General features: G+C 38.8%; 1 protein-coding gene across 1 annotated transcript in view; it reads right to left on the reverse strand.

Annotated features, from left to right (window-relative positions):
- Positions 1-22,607, reverse strand: part of ACBD3 (acyl-CoA binding domain containing 3) — a 34,269-nt gene extending 11,662 nt beyond the window's left edge. The window contains exons 1-5 of the mRNA XM_027122349.1: positions 22,272-22,607; positions 6,119-6,260; positions 5,333-5,473; positions 2,334-2,492; positions 422-596 (exon numbers count right to left, since the gene is read on the reverse strand). Coding sequence (XP_026978150.1) covers positions 422-596; positions 2,334-2,492; positions 5,333-5,473; positions 6,119-6,260; positions 22,272-22,557 — 903 coding nt within the window. The 5' untranslated portion in view covers positions 22,558-22,607. The remainder of the gene's footprint in view (positions 1-421; positions 597-2,333; positions 2,493-5,332; positions 5,474-6,118; positions 6,261-22,271) is intronic.
- Positions 22,608-23,381: the final 774 nt, after the last annotated feature.

Below are 23,381 nucleotides of genomic sequence, written 5' to 3' on the forward strand. Positions count from 1 at the left end.
AAGCCAGGACAGAATCCAAGTGGTGTGTGACCTCCAGTCGCATGTCCTTCCCCTAAACCGCATATTCCTATGTGGAAGCAAAGCCTGTGGGGGCACTAATCACCCAAGTCCTCATGGTTCCAGGACCACTATTAGAATCTACGTCAAACTCACTGGAATAACACTAGGTCCATACAAATCCCAAATACATTTATGACAATATAATAGTGGCCACTTCATTTATTGCTTCAATATCATATGCTTCTTTTCATAATTGCCAGTGCAATGTTAAAATCTCCCTTAATAAAGGTCATCTAAAAGTTACGTTATACCTGAGAGGCTAACTAATGCAAAATTCATCAGCAACTGTTAAAAAAGAACTTGCGTTCCAATGAAACTAAAAACCCTGTCTATGGCTGAATTCGGGGGTTATCTATCGTACCTGTTGCTGTGCAAGCTGGACTTGATACAACTGCTGCATATATTGCTGATAGTGTTGCTCCTGCAACTGGCGGATGAGAATTTGCTGCTGTTCGTAGTTCCCTGGATACTGTTGGGCTGCATACTGCTGGAACTGCACGGCAGTCTGCGAGTTTAAAGCTGCCATTATCTGCTGCCTAAAAACATTAAAAAATATACACTAGTCTGACTACAGGAGATTGATTGTTCATGACAAAATAAAATGTCCTTGTTATTGATTTTTATAATGCATAACTCTTAAAAATGACTAAGGTAGTAATGTATACCAATCAACATGTGTCCTAGGTCCAGAGAAAGAATAAGAAAATAAACTTGGCCCCTAATCTTTCACATAGGTTTTTCAAGGAAAATTTGGGATGAAGAGGGAGAATAATAAGCATATCATCATCACCACCATCATCATCACCATCATAACTGCTAACATTTATTGTGCCCTTACTATGTGCCATGCAGTGTTCAGAGCACTTCCATGTACTAACCCACTTAGTTCTCACAACCACCCTCTGAGGTAGGGTTTCACAAAGCAGGAAATGGAGGAGTTCAGTAACTTGCCCAAGATTACGCTGCTAGTAGATGCCAGAGCCAGGATTCAAGTCTAGGAAGTCTGGCTCCAGCCTATACTCTTTAAACATGATGTTGTAAAAGGATGGGTTGTCATCTATGGCAGCGATGAGATATTTAACTGTTGGCCATGGTTTCTCTACCTAAATACATGAAAAGGCAGAATAGCTAAAAGATGTTACAGATGGCTCTGGCAAGTATAAAGAGAGCCAGTGAAAATCTGAGTGCCCTTGGCATTTAATGTAAAGTCTGCCTTAAAGAGGAATACTGAAGATAATAACTGGGCACACTTGGTTTAGAGATACTGATTTCTGTAAACTATTACTCTTCTTTTTTTTTTTTCCAGAGGAACCACATGCTTAACTCAGTCATGTGACCAAACATAAACACCTCAAAGCCATCTCTTAACAGATAATAACAAAGCAGAATCTCACAAACTCCTGAATAGAACATGACACTGGGTCCATCTAGGGTACCCCTCTCCCCTCAAAAAGAGTAGCAGTCATAGTCTCTCCAAGGCAGACTGAGGCCCTGGGTCAGTTTGAAGCTTTTCTGAGGAACTACTCAGAAATAATGGGGAGAAAACAATGGACCCGCATGTCCTCTGGTTTAATCTATATTCCATGCCACATCTAGAACCCTAGGCCTTCTTCCCAGTGTTTTATGGGCATTAATCCCTTTCTCCTTATTCCCACAGCTCCCTCTGGAAGAACCAATCCCTTCTGAGACAGCTGCTTTCACGGCCCTTACTGAATAAGAAATGGCTTCAGCTCCCAAGTTCTGTACTAGGAGACTAGGAACAGACACCCGACACAGGCTGAACCAACTAGATCCTTTGGCCTGGGAATTTGTAACTGGGTCTCTCATATGCCAGCCAGTCTCTGTCAGATGCATGAAAACAAAGACCACATAAATCTTGGCTAGGACAGCCTTGCATATGACAAAGCAGAGTGACAATTTGCAGAGAACAGGAAGAATGAAACAGAGACATAGCTGAGAGAAGCAAAGACAGACTGTGTGGACCCAAAGACAGAGAGCAAGCAAGCAACCTCAGCTCCTATTCTAGTGCCTGGGTTCTGGGAGCAAATTCCAAATCCTTCTAATACATTCTTCATTCGCAACCAAATGATGCTTAAGATGAGGCCTTCCTTGGTAATACATCATTGGTACAAATGGCAAGCAGCTAATGCTGGTCGACTTCCCAGTCAAACAAATCAGAGAATTATTCCAAGGCACACAATGGTAAACGGTCAAGCACAACAGTGTGGCAATCCATTGCTCGTTGTGAAACACAAGCCACACAGCACGCGTACTTTTGCTGCTCCAGCCGAAGCCTCTCTTCTTCTATCCGCCTCCTCTCTTCTTCCTCCCGTCTAAGCCTTTCTTCCTCTTCTTGCCTACGTTTCTCTTCCTCCTTTTGCAGACGTTCTCTTTCTTCCTCTTCACGCCGCCTTCGCTCTTCCTCCTCCTTCCTACAAGGTAAAGGACAGAGGGAATGAACCCTAAACAAAGAATCCCGTTTAAAAATAATTTAAGACTCTTTCCCAGTGAAGACGGACACAAGCTTTTTAGAGAATCATGTGATAATTTTATCACAATTTGAAATACATATACTTCATGAGGAGAAATTTATCATACGGAGTCAATCTCAAAATATACAGATCACAGCAAAAACAATGACTGCTTCACAGCAACAGAAAAAGGAGTCCATCAGTAAGGTACCGCTTAAAACATTACGATACCCTGAAACCTCCCTTCTAAGATATGCTCACAGCACCACAAGTTTTTCCTTCATACTACCTGCTGTGGTTGAAATTAAATTTGTGTGATAAAGTTAGCAATATATCTGCCTTACTCATTAAGTACATGCTCCATAAGGGCAGAGACTGCCCATCTCACACTGCTATATCCTCAGGGCTTACCACAGTGTGGGAAAGAATAAGCACACAATAAATGTGTAGAGAAATGAATAATCCACCCTGAAATGCCAAGTAGCCATAAAAAAAGAATAGGACTACATGGTCCAATATGTAAAGACATTTAATATATATGTTTAATGGAAAAAGCAGGTAAATAAATAGAAGGCGGCCTGGAAAAATATACCTTAAATCTGTCCGCTATTATCTATGGAGAGGAGAGTGAGACTAAAAGTAAGGTGGGAAGGAAGGTTTTCAGTTTGTGCTTCATATACTGCCATAAATAGAAAATCATTTATATTGCTTATATTCATGTATAATTTCTGAAATTTAAAAAACAATTAAAGCTTTTAATTTAAAAAAAGAAAAGAACAGTTGGGGATCTAGGTGCAGCCCTTACCCAGCTCTTGCTCACCACCACAGCCCCTCTCCCGAGGGAGAGCAGACTCTGTTGCACTAGGAATGGAGGCCATATAGGCTGAGAGTTGTGAGGAGTGCAGGGAGGTTGAAGATGGGATGAAAGAGAAGACTTCTGAGGGGTCTCAGAGAAGACACCATTTCATGGCCCTCCATGAGAAGTGTGTGCGTTACCCCTTTTGTCCCCAAACTTCTATAAGTGATTAACACACCAGAGCCACAACCAAGTCTCAAACTACAGCAATAACATGACCTACTTTTTATATGTCACAGATAGTACACAGGGCAAGATGTTCCATAAACCAGAGCTTAAGCTTCAGGAAAGAGGAAGTCTAGTCTTAAATGCTTTAAAAGAATTCTACATGGACCTCATCTCATGACAAAGGTGTATTTTTAAAAGGAAAAATACAGTTTTACATGTTGAGTAGTAACTTAAGTATTCAATTTATCATTAAAAAAGAACTTAAGGGACTTCACTGGCGGTGCAGTGGTTAAGACTCTGTGCTGCCAATGCAGGGGGCCCGGGTTCAATTCCTGGTCAGGGAACTAGATCCTGCATGCTGCAACTAAAAGAGCCCACATGCTGCAACTAAGACCCAGTGCAGCCAAATAAATAAATAAATATATTTTTTAAAAAAGACCTTAAAAAGCAATATATACTACTTCCAAAGACACAGCTACACCTCAGTGATCCAATATCACTACACAATGGACTGCAGCACATAAATCAATTCCAGTAAAGGAACCTCATTCCATTCTCATAGGAATCAAACTTTTTCTCTGGCTAAAAACTATCTTCCTTTGGATAAGTATCTTCTGGAAATTATTAAGGTATTTTCTATTCGCTTAAAGAGAAATAAATTACACCCAATACTCTGTCTCTTGGTAACTCAGGAGTTATAACTGCAAGCATAAAAACTGTACACGTCATAATACAGTGATAGAGAGTTTACTTTCACATTAGCCCTGACTGCCACAGTTTTATCATTCTTGCATCTATTTTTCATGGTTTCTGTCTCCTCCCTCACTGTTAGGCTATTTTCTCTTCTAATGTTATTTCCAATCCAGGTTAAGGTGGGAAACCAGAGAACCAACTGTTTCTAAAGTAAGTATAATATAATCTGAGGGAAAATTGGTGTTACAGCATTATTTTCATTACCTAGAAATTTTGGACTGTCAAAGTTCTTGAAAATATAACCTCTAGATAAATAAAGTGCTGGGGGACTTCCCTGGTGACACAGTGGCTAAGACTCCATGCTCCCAATGCAGGGGGCCCGCGTTTGATCCCTGGTCAGGGAACTAGATCCCACATGCATGCCGCAACCAAGAGTTTGCATGCCGCACCTAAGGAGCCTGCCTGCTGCAACTAAGACCTGGTGCAACCAAATAAACAAATAAATACGTATTAAAATAAATAAATAAATAAAGGGCTAACTATAATTCTGTTGAGTTCACAATCATGACAGAGAATCCCATAAACATACAAACAGCACATTCAGCAGCTCCCCATGCAACCTCTGGAAATAATAAGCCATCTGGAAGCCAGAGCCAATATGAAATGCCTATATAAGGTCTACCATGTAGCACAGCTGATAACCATGATACGGAGTATGAATATTCTAGAAACCCAAGGGAGGCAGCAGCAAAGGGTGTATCAGACCAGAGGGTAAGGAGGAAGGGAGTGGCTGAGCTTACTGTGCTTGCCCAGAAACCTAGTGTAGCAACACAAAAGGAATGCTGCCATGATGGATGGGTGGTTACTTTTAAAGGTATAGCCAGACGGAAGCAGCCAACCCTCTCCCCTCAAAACTCATAATAAAAACACCTGCTCACATCAGAAAGTTTGAGCAATTGCCATAAGAAGTGGGGATCCAATGGAACTAAGACACCTGATTTAAAACACTCCATAAAGCAAAAGCATCAGTATACTATGCAGTAGGCTGCTCAAGGATAAAGTATTCTGTGCCTTCAAACTTCACCTTTTTTTTTCTTGCTCTTCCTTCTCTATTTTGTGGGATGCAACATACGTTGAAAAGAGATGGCAACACCTATTCAGGAGCTTGACAAACTCTACCATGGCATCCTCTTTAGACATGTTTCCCAGGGCTGCCCATTCTCTCCTGTAAAGAATAACAAGAAAAGTTACTTCCTCTTCTTAATAGAATGAGAATTTGATTTAATTTAAACCTAAATATGAACAAGTCTCAATTATAACTAAAATGAAGAATGATTCTACTATAAACAAAAGGTTCAAAACTTCAACAAGCATATAGTGATTTACTAAATTAGATATGCCACATACAAACCAAACTTACTGTTGTAAACCACAATTTAACTGCACTGCTGACAATTTCCATACCAGTAAAAGGTATCAAAGTTTTACTTTTCTTATATCATAGTTTAGCCTTAACTGAATAAAATGCTTAATATATTCTTTCTTGTCACAACTCTGTATGTCCCAATAAGGGAATCAATTACTACATTGTAAATGGCTTTTTAAATATCATTTAGGAAGAATCAAATGAAGCTGTACTTGTCGTATGTTCATAAACAGATGAGTAAACTTCTTCCACAATATTTAGCCATAAACATCTCCGAGCCAAAAACAGATAAACGTCTGAAGACTCCAAAAGCTGCAAGCAAAAATGTTTGTTTAGTTCTTATTCTAAAGCTAACGAGCCAGTTATATACATCTTAATCAATTTACTTTGTACCCTTTTCAACATTACTCTCATTAACTTCATTATACAATAAAACACCGTTACCTCCTGTCATTGCCCAACACATCAAAGAATCCAACCTCAGGACAAGTGTCTGGATTATATGGACCCATAAGAACCTGCTTAGGCAGTGCCACAAGCTTCAGCTTTTCTTCGTAAGTTGGATGAAATGCTTTGCCATCTTTTTCTTTAAGAAAAATAAATACAAAGAAAACAATTAGCACTGGCAAAGTACATAATTTTCAGGATTATATGTTGAAATTTTGCTGTAAGGTATATCACAAATTGCCTGTGATATATATAAACCCCACTATAGGGAGATTTTAATTTCAAGTACTAAATTTTAATAGTCAAAGCCAAGATAGAAACACTTGATGCTGAATTAATTTTTTAAAAATAAAGCTTAAGTACTGATATTTATGTTAAAACTACTACAAAGAGTAAATCAACTACATTTAAATTAAAAAAAAAAAAAAAGCCACTACTAAAGAGAAACCAATCTGTCAAGCTACAGTAGGGACACACGTACTAGTGTACCACTTGACATATTTTACAAATGTTAAAAATGTTCAGCAATCATTTCTTAGTTTAAAAAATAATTTTATATCAAGCACTTTTAACATAAGAGACAATTACATATACTTTGAAAGGCTATATTCAAAAAGTCTCCATCCCACTGAGGCACTATGATGTGGTAGAAGGGTCTTTGGAATCAGACAGCCTAGGTTTAGATCTCATCTCAGACACTTCCTAGCTGTAGGACCATTTAACCTCTTAGTCTGTTTACCAATAAAGTGAAAAGTCCCCTGATACTTCAGAGGTAACAGGATAGTATTAATGGTAATAACTGTTAGATACTTTTACTTCCTTCATATTATGGCTGGCTCTGGCAGATTTCCAATGGGCTATTATGAGAGAAGCCAATTTGACCTGTAGAGACTTAACTACCACCAACAACATTCCAAAGTAGTATGAAACTGGGTAAATGGGAAGTCCTTATAGAATAGTTCTACTTCTTTGATAAATGGTAGGATTAATTACTGGTTGATTCTAATGATAATAAGAGATTACCAAATTTCAAAACAAACAAAACAGGAGGTAGAAAGTAGTATATTTTGCCTACAAATTTTATCCATGTACACAGAGGTCACCAAAAGAAAATCACTGATGATGAGAGAAGAATATGGTTTAAAAGGATATGAACAGGAAACTCAGAGGAGAAGAAAAAACCAGAAGTTGCCAATAAGCATGCCAAGATACTCAATTTCACTAGTCAAGGAAATGGACAGTGAAACCATTAGATACTAAGATGCTTTCTGCCATCAGATAGGTTAAAAAAATGCCATCAGATAGGTTTAAAAAAGTTAAGTAACATCAAGAGTTGGTAAGAACAGGACAAACAGGTACCCATTCTCATACACTAATGTTGAAAGTATAAACTGTTACAGTTATCTTGGAAGGAAATTTGGCAATATATTCCAAAATTATAAGTAGATGCCCTATGGTCCAATAATTCCAATTCTCATCATCTACCCTTGATAAGCACTCCCAAATACACAAAAGGAGGTGGATATAGGGATATTCTGCAGCGCTCTTTTCTTGTTACTGTAACCAAATTAAAAGTTCATCAGTAAGGGAACAGCTAAATAATGTGTCATATTCAGTCTGTGGTATAAATGAAACACATAAAGGGAACACTGTTAAATGAAAAAAGCAAGCTGCAGAAAACTACATACAATCATAGCACAAAATATATATCCTCAATTCTAAGTACTTCTGCTACCCACACTTTAACATCTCTAAAATCAGACTAGCTTTTACAATCTATTGTATTTTACAGTTATCATTGGCAGTTTTTCTTTCTTAAATTACTTAAATAAGTTTTTCTTTCTTAAATAATAGTAAGTCTTAGAATTGATGAAAGACATCATGTCAACATACCACATATATATTCTATAGGTACATTTATATGAATGTAAATGCAAAGAAAAAGATCTAGGAGGAGTCACACTAAAAAGATAAGAATGAGAAAGTGGGAGGGGGCTAAGATCAGGAGTGGTGATCAGAAAATTGAAAACTGGAAACATTTTATAGTTCTTTTTTTTTTCTTTAGGCCACACCGTGCGGCATATGGGATCTCAGCTCCCAGACCAGGGATCGAACCCGTGTCCCCTGCCCTGGGAGTGTGGAGTCTTAACCCCCGGACTGCCAGGGAAGTCCCAAAACTAGAAACATTTTAATCTTTCAAAGGAAAATATGTGGAAGAACAAACTAAACTGTTAAGAGGTACTGCCTCTGGGGAAGTGATTGGCAAAACTGTGGGTGGGAACTGAAAAGAATTATACATACGTACTTCTATCTGCATTTTTTTCAACAAGAACGAATTCATGTAATATTTGGAAAAAAGACAAAACTGTGGCACTGACCTTACTTATGTAATAAAAATCAAAACAACTCAGAAACCTGCGGACCTGCCATCTGTCTTTGCTACTGAGCAAACAGTATCACTAAACAATTAGCACGAAGAGTAGGAATTTCCTCTAAAGCTTTTAGAACAGAATTATCCATAGGTCTATATTTACCAACTAAAACGCAATCCTCATTTTAAAATCTAACTCTTAGAAGTCTATTTCAATCAATGATGGAAATTATAAACCCTTTTTTACATTCATTCATTCAACTTAATAAATATTTATTGAGCCCTTGTACGCAAATCATTGTGCTAGACACGAGGATTCATAGCCCTCCTGGAGTTTACAAACTACTGAGTTCAATTAAAAATGTATAGCTTGGCAATACAGTATATAATTGTGTTTAGGTGCATATTTCAGGTATATATATATACTGTAAACAAATTATTAAAAATTATATTGAGATAAAGGAACAATTATTTTAGAGTTAAGGAAAAAATAAAATTATGTCAGAGGTAATAAGATGACTTGTTCCAACTCTTTAGGTTGGGCCAGTAGTTACGTTTAATTCGAACATAGTATATAATCAAAATAAAGCAAAACAGATGAGAGCTTACAAAACCGAAATACATCTTTACATTATCTTTCATGTAAAACACAACAAGCCTAGGGACTTCCCTAGTGGCGCAGTGGTTAAGAAGCCGCCTGCCAATGCAGGGGACACGGATTCGAGCCCTGGTCCCAGAAGATCCCACATGCTGCAGAGCAACTAAGCCCGTGTGCCACAACTACTGAGCCTGTGCTCTAGAGCTTGTGAGCCACAACTACTGAGCCCGTGTGCCACAACTACTGAAGCTCATGTGCCTAGAGCCCGTGCTCCACAACGAGAAGCCACAGCAATGAGAAGCCCTCGCACTGCAACAAAGAGTAGCCCCTGCTAGACACAACTAGAGAAAGCCTGTGTGCGGCAACGAAGACCCAACACAGCCAAAAATAAATAAATTCGTTAATTTAAAAAAAATAAATAAAAAATAAAACCCAACAAGTCTAAAAGAGGTGCTCCTTATTTCATTCACTTCCCAATGAATCTTTTCTAAATACAGCCTCGAACAATTATCTTAGCAACACGGTGTTATACCTGTTCACTGCTGCATTATTTAAAATTAAAAACCTAATTATTCAACAATAACGCAATGCTTATAGTAATCCACTGAATAGATTATACAGCTATTAAAATAACAATATAAGGGCTTTTTAGCATTTTAGAGAATATATTTATGATGTATTAATTTAAATAAGTAGAATAAAAATTAGATACTAGGTTTATAACTATGTAAAAATGGGTGATTAAACATATAGATCTTTCTTTTTAAAAATTACAGTTAAGATTTTTCTTACAAAATTAGCTTATCAGAACTCTGTATTCTAAGATGTTAGGGTGCTAAAAAATGTGAAACAATAGTGGCAACTTTTTACCAAAAAGCCTTTCTCCAATTTTAAAGATGCCCATAAGCTTCCTTTACCATCTACCTTAATTTTGTACATATTAATCACCAAAAGTTTTCTTACGCTAATTATGTCTCAGAGAAACATAGCACAGACAACTTTCTTCTTACTTCCCCCAAAAGTGATGATCTGAAAAACAGCTCCAACCTTGATCTTAGCCTATTAATTGAAAGATTATTATTTAGAAAGTTTTTGTTTTTTAAAACCAAAAAGGCACCAACCTAACTATTCATTTTATCTTGAGCCTTATAAAAGAAAAATATGCTGCTGGTCATTCAAGAAAAAAATAGGTGTAGTGAGCCTGGGAAACAGTGGAGGTAGAGTGCATAGCAGAATATAACTTCCTTGTTTTGTTCAATCAGGATCCCTGAGATTTTATTTTGTTTTTTCCTTTAAAAAAAAAAAGTCTAAATTCTATGAAAGTGGTTGTTTTGACCCAAATAAACGTCAATAAAGATAAAGTCAGATGGAAACTTTATTCACTGGAAGACCAAACACTTTTCTGAGTAGTCATGTAATACAGCAATTTTCAAACATACACACACAAGAATTCTTATTTGCTTTAGGGAGATGATCTGAAGCTAACAGATAGGACTAGTGGGTATGAAAAAAATATTTTAAAAATATGACTACTATAAAGTTATTCTAATGGAGGGAGGGTCCATTTCATATGAGGTGATAAATTTGCTCCTTTATTTCAAACTAGAATCGGGGACCATGGGAGAGGGTGAGTCAACAAGGAAACTGTACCCGTTATTCAGCAAGGTGTTAGGCTAACCTTGACCCTAAAAGGTGACTCATCAACAGAGGGAGGGGGGGTTTCAGGATTTTTGGATGTCATTTTAACATCTGCCCTTTTTATGCCTGACGGAATTAATTTTTCAAAAGGGGAATATGTTTTTAAGTGTAAGTTTCTGTCAAGCACTCACATAAATTTGTTCACCACCATGAACGCCAGCACTAAGCACACGCTTTGTAAACAGGCACTCACCACAGCAAAACCACACCCAACAAATCTCTCTAAAGAAGAAACTGACTGTACAGGTCAAGTTCTGTGAAAATGAGCAAAACAGTACATCCAATCTTGCGAATTTTACTGGCCTTTCCATAGAATCTTTTATGCATTTGCTAGTTTTAAGACTTGCTCTATAATCCTTCCTTTAATACGTATTACTGAATCCTCAATTTATTCATCATTATTCTAGCTGGGAACTAAATCTGTCTTAAACACACACACACACACACACACACACACACATACAAACCAAAGAAATGGAAACACACCAAAATGTTAATACTAATAATTATTTCTGAAAGATTGGATTACAGATTTTTTCTTTATTCATTTTTTATTTCCACAGATTTCTAATGTGCATATGTACTTTTATATCAAATACACATATGCTTTTTTTCTTTTTTAACAAACCTTTTTAAAAAGTCAAGGCAACTTATTTTTCAGCCTTTGGGACGAGATTAACAGATCAATTATTCTCTCCTGAGGAATATACAAAACCCAGAAGGATATACTAAGAATCCCAACCACCTTTAGTACAGGACAGCCCACATCATGCTGACATTCTAAACTTCAACGAAAACAGAAAATGAAAACCCTTCACAATCAATATCATTAGGCAGACTATTATAGTATCACAAAAAAGTTACTTCTCTCCTACTCTTCAGATGGCTCTAGTTCACACACCACGAAGGTTTGTTTTATTTAGTTTTTCTGCGTTAGATGAGAATAATTTTCTCCTAAATTATTTCTTTTTTAAAAAATATATTTTATTTATTATTATTATTGTTTTTTAACTTGGCCTTGTTTCACGACTTGTGGGATCTTAGTTCCCTGACCAGGGATCGAACCCAGGCCCTGGCAGTGAAAGTCCCACTGAACAAGTCCCAACCACTGAACAGCCAGGGAATTCCCTCTCCTAAAATTATTTCTGGTTCCAAGGGCATTAAACGTAGTTAGCAGGAAAGAAGTTATAACTACCATAACTGCAATAGACAGAAAAACCTTGCTGAAACTCAAAGATCTTTAGCCAAGACCATATTCCCAAAGGAAAGCTCTTTCAGTCCTGCCAGTAAGGAAGAGAGGCATCATCCTCGGTCCCTGCACTTATAGAGTTAATTAGTACAAAGTCATTAAATTCAATCAATTTGGAAAAGCGCTTTCTATGGCAACAAAAAAAGACAAATATAAATTATGCTGGAAAGAAGCGGCAGAGCTATTTTTCAGATGCAAGTGTGTGAAAACACATCAATGCAAGGCAGGAAATGACGATGGCTACTACCTGGAGAAGCGTGCGTACAGAGCTAGCCACTTTCAATCAAATGGACTAAAAGGGATCACTTGCTGGCATCTGTCCAGCAACAATTACATTAAAAAGTTTATTTTCTATAAAATTGAAGACCAAAAGTCAGGTTAAACATCTATTTTACCTAAAGGAGACAGACTAAAGCAGGGATTGGCAAACTAGACCAATTCTGCCCACAGTTGTTTTTTAAGGCCTGTGAGCTAAGAATGTTTTTTATCTTTTTTAAGAATTGTTAAACAACAAGCAGAAATAGACAAACAAAAAACAAAGAATATGAACACAGACCATATACGGTCCTTAATGCCTAAAATATTTACTATCTGCCCCTTTACTGAAAATGTTTACTGACCCTGGACTAAAGGAAGAAATAAATGCAAAAGCCAAATGATTTCTAAATATTTTAAAAATTCGAATATAATTAAAAGGATTGAAAACATCAAATTCAACTTCCAGTTAAACATGGTGAACTGAACACACACAATTACATCTGATCCTCAATGAAACCCCACTAAAAGGAAAAAGGAAGCCAATTCAGAGAACCCTGGAAAGGCTCGGGAATTGAAGGTATCAGGTTCTTTAAAAGCTGAAGTCTAGATAAAAATAGGGGTTTTGGTTTAAAAACTATCTAGGGACCTCCCTGGCAGTCCCGTGGTTAAGACTCCACGCTTCTAATACAGGGGGCTCGGATTCGTTCTTGGTTGGGGAACTAAGATCCCACATGCCTCGGGGCGTGGCCAGGAAGTAAAACAAACAAACAAATAAATACACACACATATATATATGTATATAAATAAAAACTATCTAAAAAACAGGTACCCCACCTCCCATTTTGTTTGGCAATCCCAAGCAGGCAGATGGCTACCCTGCCCCTACTTAGCAGAGGTCTGGATGTGTACACTAGAGAACACGAATCACAGATACTCCAGGTAGGAGAACACCAGCCTGAGAGTGAACTGCAGGACTAAAAAGAGAAATGAAATGAAAGTTTCGCTGGTAAATGGTAAACAACTTCCACCCACCCTCCCTTCTCCTGTCTAGTGCCTAAATGCTGGCCAACTAGATTCATACACTCCAGGCAGGAGACAGGAATATTTTCATGAAAAACTGGCACAAAATAAAAGACTTACACATACTAGTTTGAAAGACACTGATGTCGAGGGTTCCCCGATGAATCTTCTGCCTCATTACCTACAATAAAAGCTTGTACTCAAGGTTACAACTGGCTCTCCAGTGCCTCACCCTTTAACAAGAATGAATACCCAAGGATCACCGGACATTTGAGAAAGCTCCCAACATAGGGGGAAAAAAAAGGCTGAAAGAAATTTCCAACAGGAAAAGAGAAAGTCTAAAAGAAAATAAGGAATTCCAGGAGAAGGAATTCCAACACCACAGAGAGTTGAAGGTAATTTTCAGGATGACAGTGGGCGGAGACTCACAAGGTAGAAAGCTAAGACTGAATCAAAAATTTAAGGATATCTAGGAGAGATGTCTCTTAAAAAAAAGAGTTTACCTGAGGACAGAGAAAAAAATGATAATTACCTCTAACTACACAAAAGACAAAGAGTTTGCATAAGAACCAACATATAATCAAAGTGCATGATCTGTCTCAGGTATGAATAACACAAATAGAAACAACTGACACTGATTTAATCACAAATGTGATATTATAAAATTAAGAATTTGGGAAGAAGGAAGAGAGAGGCATACATTTATAAGCTACTTTTTTCTTTTTCTTTCTTTCTTTTTTTTTTTTTAATTAAAGAAGCAGGGACTTCCCTAGTGGTCCAGACTCCACATTCCCAGTGCAGGGAGCCTGGGTTTGATCCCTGGTCAGGGAACTAGATCCCTCGTGCCACAAGTAAGACCTGATGCTGCCAAATAAATAAATATTTAAATAATAATAATTAATAAATTAAAAGAAGCAGCAGGAAAATGGAGACAAATACCAGAAGAAACAGTTAAAATAATGGAAAGTGGTTGCCTTGGGGGAGAAGGTCTTGGAGATGGGAAAAAAGAGAGACGGGGTTGGCTATTTTTCCTTATAAATTTTATAGCACAACTTGACCTTTAAATTGCCTTGGTTTTCACTTTGATAAAAAGGTAAAAGGAGTAAACTCATATGCTCAATTTCAGTAATCAGCTCAGAAGACATTATAACATGTGGTAGGCATAGTAATACCACCCCCCCCAAAGATATCCACATCTAATCCTCAGAATCTATATCCCAGTGAATATGTTAGGTTACAGGAAAAAGGGGAATTAAGATTGCAGCTGACCTTATTCTGGACTACCCACGTGGGCCCAAAGTAATCACAAGAGTCCTTATAAATGGAGGGAGGGCAAGAAGAGTCAGACGGAGATTTGAAGATGTTATGCTGCTAGCTTTGAAGATGGAGGAAGGGGCCACAAGCCAAAGCATGCAGCTGGCCTCCCGAAGCTGGAAAAGGCAACAGATTCTCCCCTAGAGCCTCCAGAAGGAACAGAGCTCTGCTGACACCTGGATTCTAACCCCGTGAGACCCATTTTGAGCTTCTAACCTCCAGAACTATAAAACAGTATGTGTTGCTTTAAGCCACTAAATTTGTGGTAACACATTTTCCCAATAAAGAGAGAAATGGCTTCTAGATTACATTTCTATTAAATTCATAAGTATCTAACTTTACAGTTCTAGTAAGACAGCATAAATAATTTGATAATAGCGTTATAATCACAGTTACCAAGCCCAAAGCTCTGAAAGATTACCCTTCCATCTGAAATTAATTAAACAAAAGGTTATTAGTCTCACATGTCAACTGTCAGAGTAAGTTTACTGATAAATATTTTTCTCTTCTCTCTGGAGGTGAAGATAGAGGAAGGTAACAAATTATTTCAATGTTCCTTCTAGCCTTTATTTGATGAAATGAAAGCCAATAAAATCTATGGGTTGGAAAGGATATTAAAGATAGACGACTGAACTGCACAACCAAAGTTCAAATCCTCTCTACATAACCACTTGCTCTACAATAATTTGTTACTGGACACACTATATAAAAAGGTGTATATTGTAACATCAATAGTCTAAAATGTGAGGGAGGGAGAAGTGAAAGAATAGAGTTACTGTATGCTATGGAAGTCATCAGTTTAACCTATATTTTTATACTACAGTATAGTATTTTATAGTATAACTATATTATATAAGCCGCACGGTAACAACAAAGAAAAAACCTGAAGTAGATACATAAAAGATTAAGATAAAGAAATCAAAGCATACCCACCTAGTTACTGCTAACGTATGCTTGAACACTTCCTGGTGATGGGAATTCATTGTCTCAAACAGCCTATTCCATGTTTGGATAGCTGTGATTTTTATTTTAGGTCTTTATTCTGAGTAGATCTGTCTCAATTTTATCCACAGGGTCTATTTCTAGTCCTTGGCATTAAATAAAACACATCTAACAGATCAGACCTCAAAAAAAGCCACAAAATACTGTACATCATATTTGCCCTGAGTTCTCTATTCTTTAGGCTAAATATTCCCAGCTTATTCACTCATACATACCTCCTAAAGACCCAGCTCTGCTATTATACTAAGTATGTAACACAGACACAGATAACCTTTCTTAGCCTCAGTTTTGCTATCAATAAAATGGAGATAATAACTTCTCACATTTCTTGTGAGGGTTAGAAATAATGTGCTCCAAAGTCTTGATACTGTGCCTGAGTAGACCAGACACTCATTAAACAGCAGCTATTATAATAATGATGGCAGGGATTCGAATTCCCACACTATACAAGTTGCTCTCTTCTGAATGAGCTCCATTTTGTCTTTAACCCTAAAGAATGATGCCTCAAACTGAAAGCAGTATCCAGGGACTGTCTGAACTGTGTGGAAGATAGCAGGACCACCTCCCCCTTCTCTCATTGCAGATACAGAATTTCCCCCAAAGCAGCCTAAGCTCAAATCTGTTTTCTTTCATGGCCCTATCACTGTTGCCTGGCAGAGAATACACTTTGAATAAAATCCATCTTCTAGAAATATTAAAATTAAAACCACATCTCGTCCATGTTCAATTGAGAAATAAACTGATACATTCTTATACTACTTATAATAAAGTATAATAAATGCAGTATTTCTGAGTTAATGAGTATGAAACTCTGGAAACTGTCTAGCATGTACAAAGTGCTTAATAAAAGTAGATCTCCCCCCCATTAATTCAACACACTCTCTAATAAATTCTTGGTAATCTCTCCTCTTCAACAACATAAGCAGTCACAGAATACCAATTGCTAGGTACTCTGCTAAGAGTTTATATATATATATATATATATATATATATATATACACACACACACACACACACACACTTCTTATAATTCTTACAACAATTTGAGTAAAGGAAGGCAGATTTTAAACAACTGAGTGGCAAAACTAGGAAAAAGTACCCCACGTAGTGTTCACTCCAGAACTCAACTTCCTAAATACTGAGCCAGAGTAGCTCTCGTTTTAGCTAACTGATAAAAGTAAACATTACCTCCTTCTGGTTGTTGGTTACCAAAGTGTACTCACTTTGTAAAAATTCATCAAGCACCATTTATGATTTATATACTTTTCTGCACGTGCAGTAAATAAAGGGGAGGCCTCAGGCAAATGTTAAATCAGTTACACTAAAATATACACATATACAAAAATATATACAAAAAATACACATATATAAACATATCCTTGAATCCAGTATTCAAAGGAAAATTTTAGTTCAGCTCAAATCTAATATGAAATAGCAAATTAAAAAAGCAGATGTTTAAAAGGCATTACTATTCTTGGCGGCTATAATTTTCCTTCTTATAAGTGTCTCTTAGGTCTATTACATCCTCCTACGCTACACATCTATACCTAAAGATAAAGACAATAAAGAAGGGAAAAATAAACTCAAAATTTAATAGATATTCAATAGTAACAATTAAACTTGAAATTATCTGAAGCTAGTCCACTTAAGTCCAGGAGGCGCACACTAATTATTATGTTACCAAAGAATAAATTACAGTTGTACAGTATTTTAAAACATTAATGGAGCCATTTATAAAAGTTCTTGGAGATGCATATGTTTCAAGAGGACAAAAGGAAATGGAACTATTCAGTATGTACATATGATTGCTTCTCTGCTATCAGCAACATAACACAGTGTAATCTACAGCAATGCTAGTGGAAATTCATTAACAATTCCACAGAGAAACTGAGTCCTAGACTTAAGTTCCTCCAAATTCAACTACAGCTTCCTTTCACATATCACACCCTCAAAAACTTATCACTCCCCTCACACACACACACCCTAGATCTGTCTACTGAAATAACGACCAATCCAGTAGCAATGAGCGTCCACTGCTAACACCTAGATTACGGCTCTTCAAATGCCACTTCCCACTAAAGGAACCATGTCTCTTTGGAGAAATGGCTGATTCCTATGGAGGCAGGAAATGTATACGATGAATCTGGAACATCTCATCATACCAGATACCAAGGAAGCTATAGAAGACTACTAGTCATGTCAAAGGAACTTAGGAGCCAATCTTAAGAGGCCACCACTTGCTAAAGATCATACAATTTGAGCCTCAATAATAAGAGCCTAAGTAAAAAAAAAAAAAAAAAAAAAAAGGTTTACATGCATGAGTATATAACATTTTGAAAACTGTCACCTTTTGAGGCTGCTAAGGGAGACAACTCATTATTTTGAAACCTAATAATGGGAAAGAAGCATTTATCTTTTCTTTCTTATTTAAGCTGTACCCCAAACCAAATAGCATGTGAGGAAAAGTATTACAGTGAAGGAAAGACAATTAGAATATTACTATTTTTCAATTGCTAATGAATCACACATCCATTTTCAATTTACCAAGAGTAAAACACAATCATTATGTTGGCTAAATGCAGGCCTCTCAAAAGGTCTAATAATGTATTAGTAGCAATGAGATTTAGCATTTATCAATATTTTTGATGGGCACATTTACTTCAGTCCTTTGGAGGGGATTTTTTCATAACAACCAAAATTGGAAACTGGGTAACAATGTTATGTAGGAATTTAGAGCAGATGATTCTCCCACACTTTACCTTTCCAGATCTCTGAAGAGATTCTCGATAAAGTGACCATGAGCAGAAAAACAATATCTTTCCATTAGCTCTTAATATTTTCAAGCAAATATATTAAAGAAGTTCTAAAACGTGGTAAGGCAACAAGGTAGGTAGTTTTGAATATTTTCCTAGGAACACCATCAAAAAGCAAGGTTCCTATTTGCTTTTCATCTCCTATAGTGGGAAGAACTGCCTTTGGAATCAGACAGACCCAAGACCCACTCTGCCTCTTACTACTGGTAACTAACGGGCCTATAGGGCAAGTTTCTCAACTAAGAAACCAGGATAACACCCCCATTGAAGGGCTTGTAGAGGATTACACAAAACAGTATATATACAGCTCTCAAAATAGTACCTGATATTTAGTGAACATCTGCTCAATAACTGGTGGCAATTATCACTCTGGAATTTTAAATTAATGCAACCATCTACCAGCTTAATGGAGTGAGGCAACAAAGTATTAGAGAAGGAAAAACTCACCCCCAAGAACTCTAAAAACTGAAACACAACTCCCCAGGTTAACTCTATCCAAGAAGTATAAAGGCTACAATAAAGCCAGCTGATTCATTCCTTAACCTAAAGAGATAAGGAAACCAGCTTAATCTTCCTAAAGTAGAACTGGGCAACTTTGCTCCTCCTTTTAAAAACCTTCAATGGTTCCTCACTGTCTGCTGTCAAAAAGGCTATTTACAATAGCATTCCAGTCCTTCCACGGATCTGACACCAACTTACCTTCCCAGCTCTCTCCATCAAACTACAGTACCTACTTTCTATTTGCCATTACCCCGACACACGTCTTGCCCTTTCATGGCTCTTGGCCTTCCCCCTTCTCTGGAATGGCATTTGCTCTCTGGATCCTCCACATCGTATTGCAGTTGCCACTGGGTCTTTAACTCCTCTTTTGGACTCTAAGTTCCATAATAGCAAAAGGGAATATACTATTCATTTACACTGGTAACCTTATATAAAACTTGATCCATAATAAGGATTCAACAATGTCTGGAGCTTAGATGGTAAAATGCTAACTTACATTTTCCAGTATTTTCATCTATTATTTTACTTTTATCTTCAAAAACTAAGAGGGTTAGCTAACTGACACAATGGGTTCAGTCACTGGCCTATGATCACTGTGACAGGGATAGAATGAGAAACAGGGTTCCTAATTCCCAATCCAAGTTATTTTCAATGGAAAAAGATACCCATGCTTTCAAGATTCATATTTATTCCACAGTAAAAGATAAAGTGTAATGTTATTTCTAATTCATGTGAGATACAAAACCACAAAATAGTGATTTATTAAAGTCCTTGCAAGACTGATAAAAATGCCAAGTATTATGCTGGAAAAATTCACACATTAAAACAAAGGCAGCCAACACTCGACTCACCCTACTTTCCATAATTCTTCTGACTGTTTTTAGATCCTTCCCCCCAACCCCAACTCAGGAACCTCATATACTAATAGCTTCTTCATTGCTAACATGTAATGATCCATGCAGAAAGGGAGCTTTTGATTGCTAGACTGTTATTTCTCCTTTTAAGTACTTGGATATTGCTTTGAGAGCTTAACTTAGGAACTTAGTAAATCGTAACTATCAATGTAGCTTTTTTCTTTAAGGTGACTGATAACTAGGTCCCAAATTACAGGTTCCCCTAGGAATCCTACCACTCAACAAACATGTTAAGATAATGTTAGGTTTAGAGCACTAAACCTTAAATCTGAGATGTCAAATTTCATTTAATCCAGCCATATTATATCTCTCTATATAAACAAACTGAGTCTGGAAGACAAAAGTTAATTGTCTAGGAGTACATGGTAAATAGAATCCAGAGAGATTCCCTGGAGGTCCAGTGGTTAGGACTTGGCGCTTTCACTGCCATGACCCGGGTTCAATCCCTGGTCGGGGAACTGGGATCTTGCAGGCTGCGCGGCACAACCCAAAAAAAGGAATCCAGAGCTTCCTGACTCCCAAGCAATGCTAAATTTACTGCACATTAAGAGTGTTTTAGGGACTTCCCTGGTGGCGCAGTGGTTAAGAATCTGCCTGCCAACGCAGGGGACATGGGTTCGAGCCCTGGTCTGGGAAGATCCCACATGCCGCGGAGCAACTAAGCCCGTGCGCCACAACTACTGAGCCTGCGCTCTAGGGTCCGCGAGCCACAACTGCTGAAGCCCCTGCACCTAGAGCCTGTGCTCTGCAACAAAGAGAAGCCACCTCAATGAAAAGCCCGCACACCACAAGGAAGAGTAGCTCCCTCTCGCCGCAACTAGAGAAAGCCCGCCTGCAGCAACGAAGACCCAACACAGCCAAAATAAATAAATAAATAATGGGGGGGGAAAGAGTGTTTTAATCTTTCAAAGAAGACATTACTACCATTTTCAAATAAGACAGACTCAGAAGATAAAATTATCCATTTATTTTTTTGTTAGTTATATGGTGAAAGTTAGTATTAGAAGTTCATTCTTTTCTATTCTTACATGTTATTCTACTACAATATACTTTAATCTTATTGTACACCGGAAAAGTAAGTTCCAAGAATAAAAATTTTAAGTAAAATGTTGTTATATGAATTGTACAGAAACCACCAGATTTTTACATAAGTGGTATCATCACCTCAGGAAACTCTAAATTCAAGCCAGTGACCTAAGGGTCAAGTGATCCAAAACCCATTAGCCATTACCAATTCCCCAAGCTGGCACGGAGAGCTGAACTCATCATGCAATGACGATGAATATTTCAAGGGTAAACTTTTTAATAAAAAATGCAATGAAGGGGAATGACCAAATATTCTGGAAAATTTATAAAAGACTTTCATTAGTTTGCACAATTAGAGTCATTTTCAGAGAAAACAAATAACTTTCGAATGTATCACTACTTTCAACGACTCAACTTCAGCTAGTAAGATATGTACTCCAAAAGGTACTCCCTCTGGGAAAAGTGTCATAAATATGCTGTTCTGGAATGTATACGGAACCTAGCAACCACATCTAAACTTTCATTTGCTGATGTTTCTCCTTGCTCATCTATCCCAGAAGATCTAAGTATCTCTTCTCATCAGTTTTTCCCACTGACAAGGTCATGTGACTGGTACCACCACCATCTGACTACGTGAACCACCCAATTAAAAAAACCAAAAAAAAAAAAAAAAAAAAAACCCACACACCACAATCTAGCTCTAAGACAAGATTTATTACAATTAATTCTGTGAGAAGTACAGAGGGTACTTTTAGGCCTTAATCTGAGAATTCACTCTTGGACATTGCTTATAAGGTAAAATTTTAACGATCTAGAAGTTACTAGTTACATAGTGAGCATCCCTTCTCTTCAGAGTTTGACAAGCCAAGGGGGATTAATACTTTACTTCTTTCTCTCTGCCACATCAGTACTGCCAGGTGATCAAGTCCTAAGCTCTCCAGAATGAATGGAAAATATATATATGAAACCCATGAAAAGATTTCCACTGTGGAAAAAGGGCAAAAATCGGTGGTTCTGACGTGCCAAGCCATAACAAACAGGAAAAGGAATGCGACAGTTAAAAAAAAAAAAAATCCCAGAACGGGAACCTCTGGGAAAGAGAGAGATGGCTCATTCTTCCACCCAGGCTCCTGGAAAACCGAGAAGCTAAGTCAGGTAAGATGCCCCGGTAACCTCGGGGAGGCGGGACCTGGACTAATAAACCAAGGTTCCAGGCCCCTACGGGTGGGACCTAGTGGCCAAGCGGGTAGTGACAAACTTCGGGTAACCCCAAGGACAGAGCCCAGCTCCGGTCACCGCGGTCCCGCACGGGTGGGTGAGGACGAGACGGGTCCAGTCTCCCCGGGGCGGGGCAGAGGCGGCGGGGGTGGGGCCTGCTCGGCTCACCTTTGAAGAAGCGCAGCGCCAGGCCATACAGCTCCTCCAGGCCGAAGCCCCAGCGCTGCTCCAGCCGCCGCGCCTCCTCCGCCGCGCCCCCAGCCGCCGCCTCCCCGGGCTCCGGCTGCTCCCCTGCGGCGCCCGGGCCCTGGCGGGACCCGGGAGGCGAGGGCGGCGGCAGCGGCGGCGGCAGCAGCGGGGCGCCCTCCGCGCCGGGCCGCTCCTCCGGGTCCGGGCTTAGTGTGAGCCCGTCGACGGACACCTCGAGTCGCTCTGCGTTCAGCACCGCCGCCATCTCCGCCTGCTGCGCCTCCTCGGCGGGGACAGGCGGTGGCCACGTATCGACTTCCTGCTGACCTCTGACCTCCGCCTACCGACACCGGAACTTCCGCCGCTGAGTAGACTCTAGGGCTCCCGGGCATGGTGCCCCGCCCCCCCGATCCGTCGGTCGGCCCCGCTCTGCCACCACTTCCTCCGACCCCTAGCCCCGCGGGTCCCGAGCTCCCCGTGCCCACCTTCACCCGGTCCCCCTCCTGCCCTCTTTCCTCCCGGAGGGAGGGTACTACAGCCCAGCGGCCCCCGCCCCGCCGTTCTTTCCGGCGGCTCGCGGTGTCCGGCAGGGGAGGGGCCGAGCGGGGTCAGAAGGACCCCGAGTAAGGTCTGTGACGGGAGGGTGACTGCTGGTGAGCTCCCTACCCCTCCGGTCAGACCCTCCGCACTGGTAGAGAGTTGTGTGGTTGGCGGAACTCTGGCAATTCTAAGGAAATGCCGAGCAAATGCCTTTTTTTTTTTTTTTAAGAAGAAACTGAGGCTGCAGAGAAATTCCGTGGCTTCTGAGACTGTCGTGGAAGGGCACATCCTGGTTTTTTCGGGAACTGAAGCTCCTACAATTTGTGGGGCCCTCATTAAGTAAAAAACACAAAAATTACGAGCAGAAACGTAGGAAAGTGAATATATATTTAGAATGAGAAAGAACTCAGAAGTGACATTTTGAAAAGTTAACAAAACTCACAAACATCACACAGATAACCATAAAATTTTTATTAACTGCCTGACACACTTCTACAGGGCGTCCAAAAATCCAGAACATAATTATTTTATTTATTTTTTAAAGATTGA

This window comes from Aethalodelphis obliquidens, unplaced genomic scaffold (assembly GCF_003676395.1).
Source record: "Aethalodelphis obliquidens isolate GAN/ISIS:26980383/991018 unplaced genomic scaffold, ASM367639v1 scaffold24, whole genome shotgun sequence".
In the NCBI taxonomy this organism is placed as follows: Eukaryota; Metazoa; Chordata; class Mammalia; order Artiodactyla; family Delphinidae; genus Aethalodelphis; species Aethalodelphis obliquidens.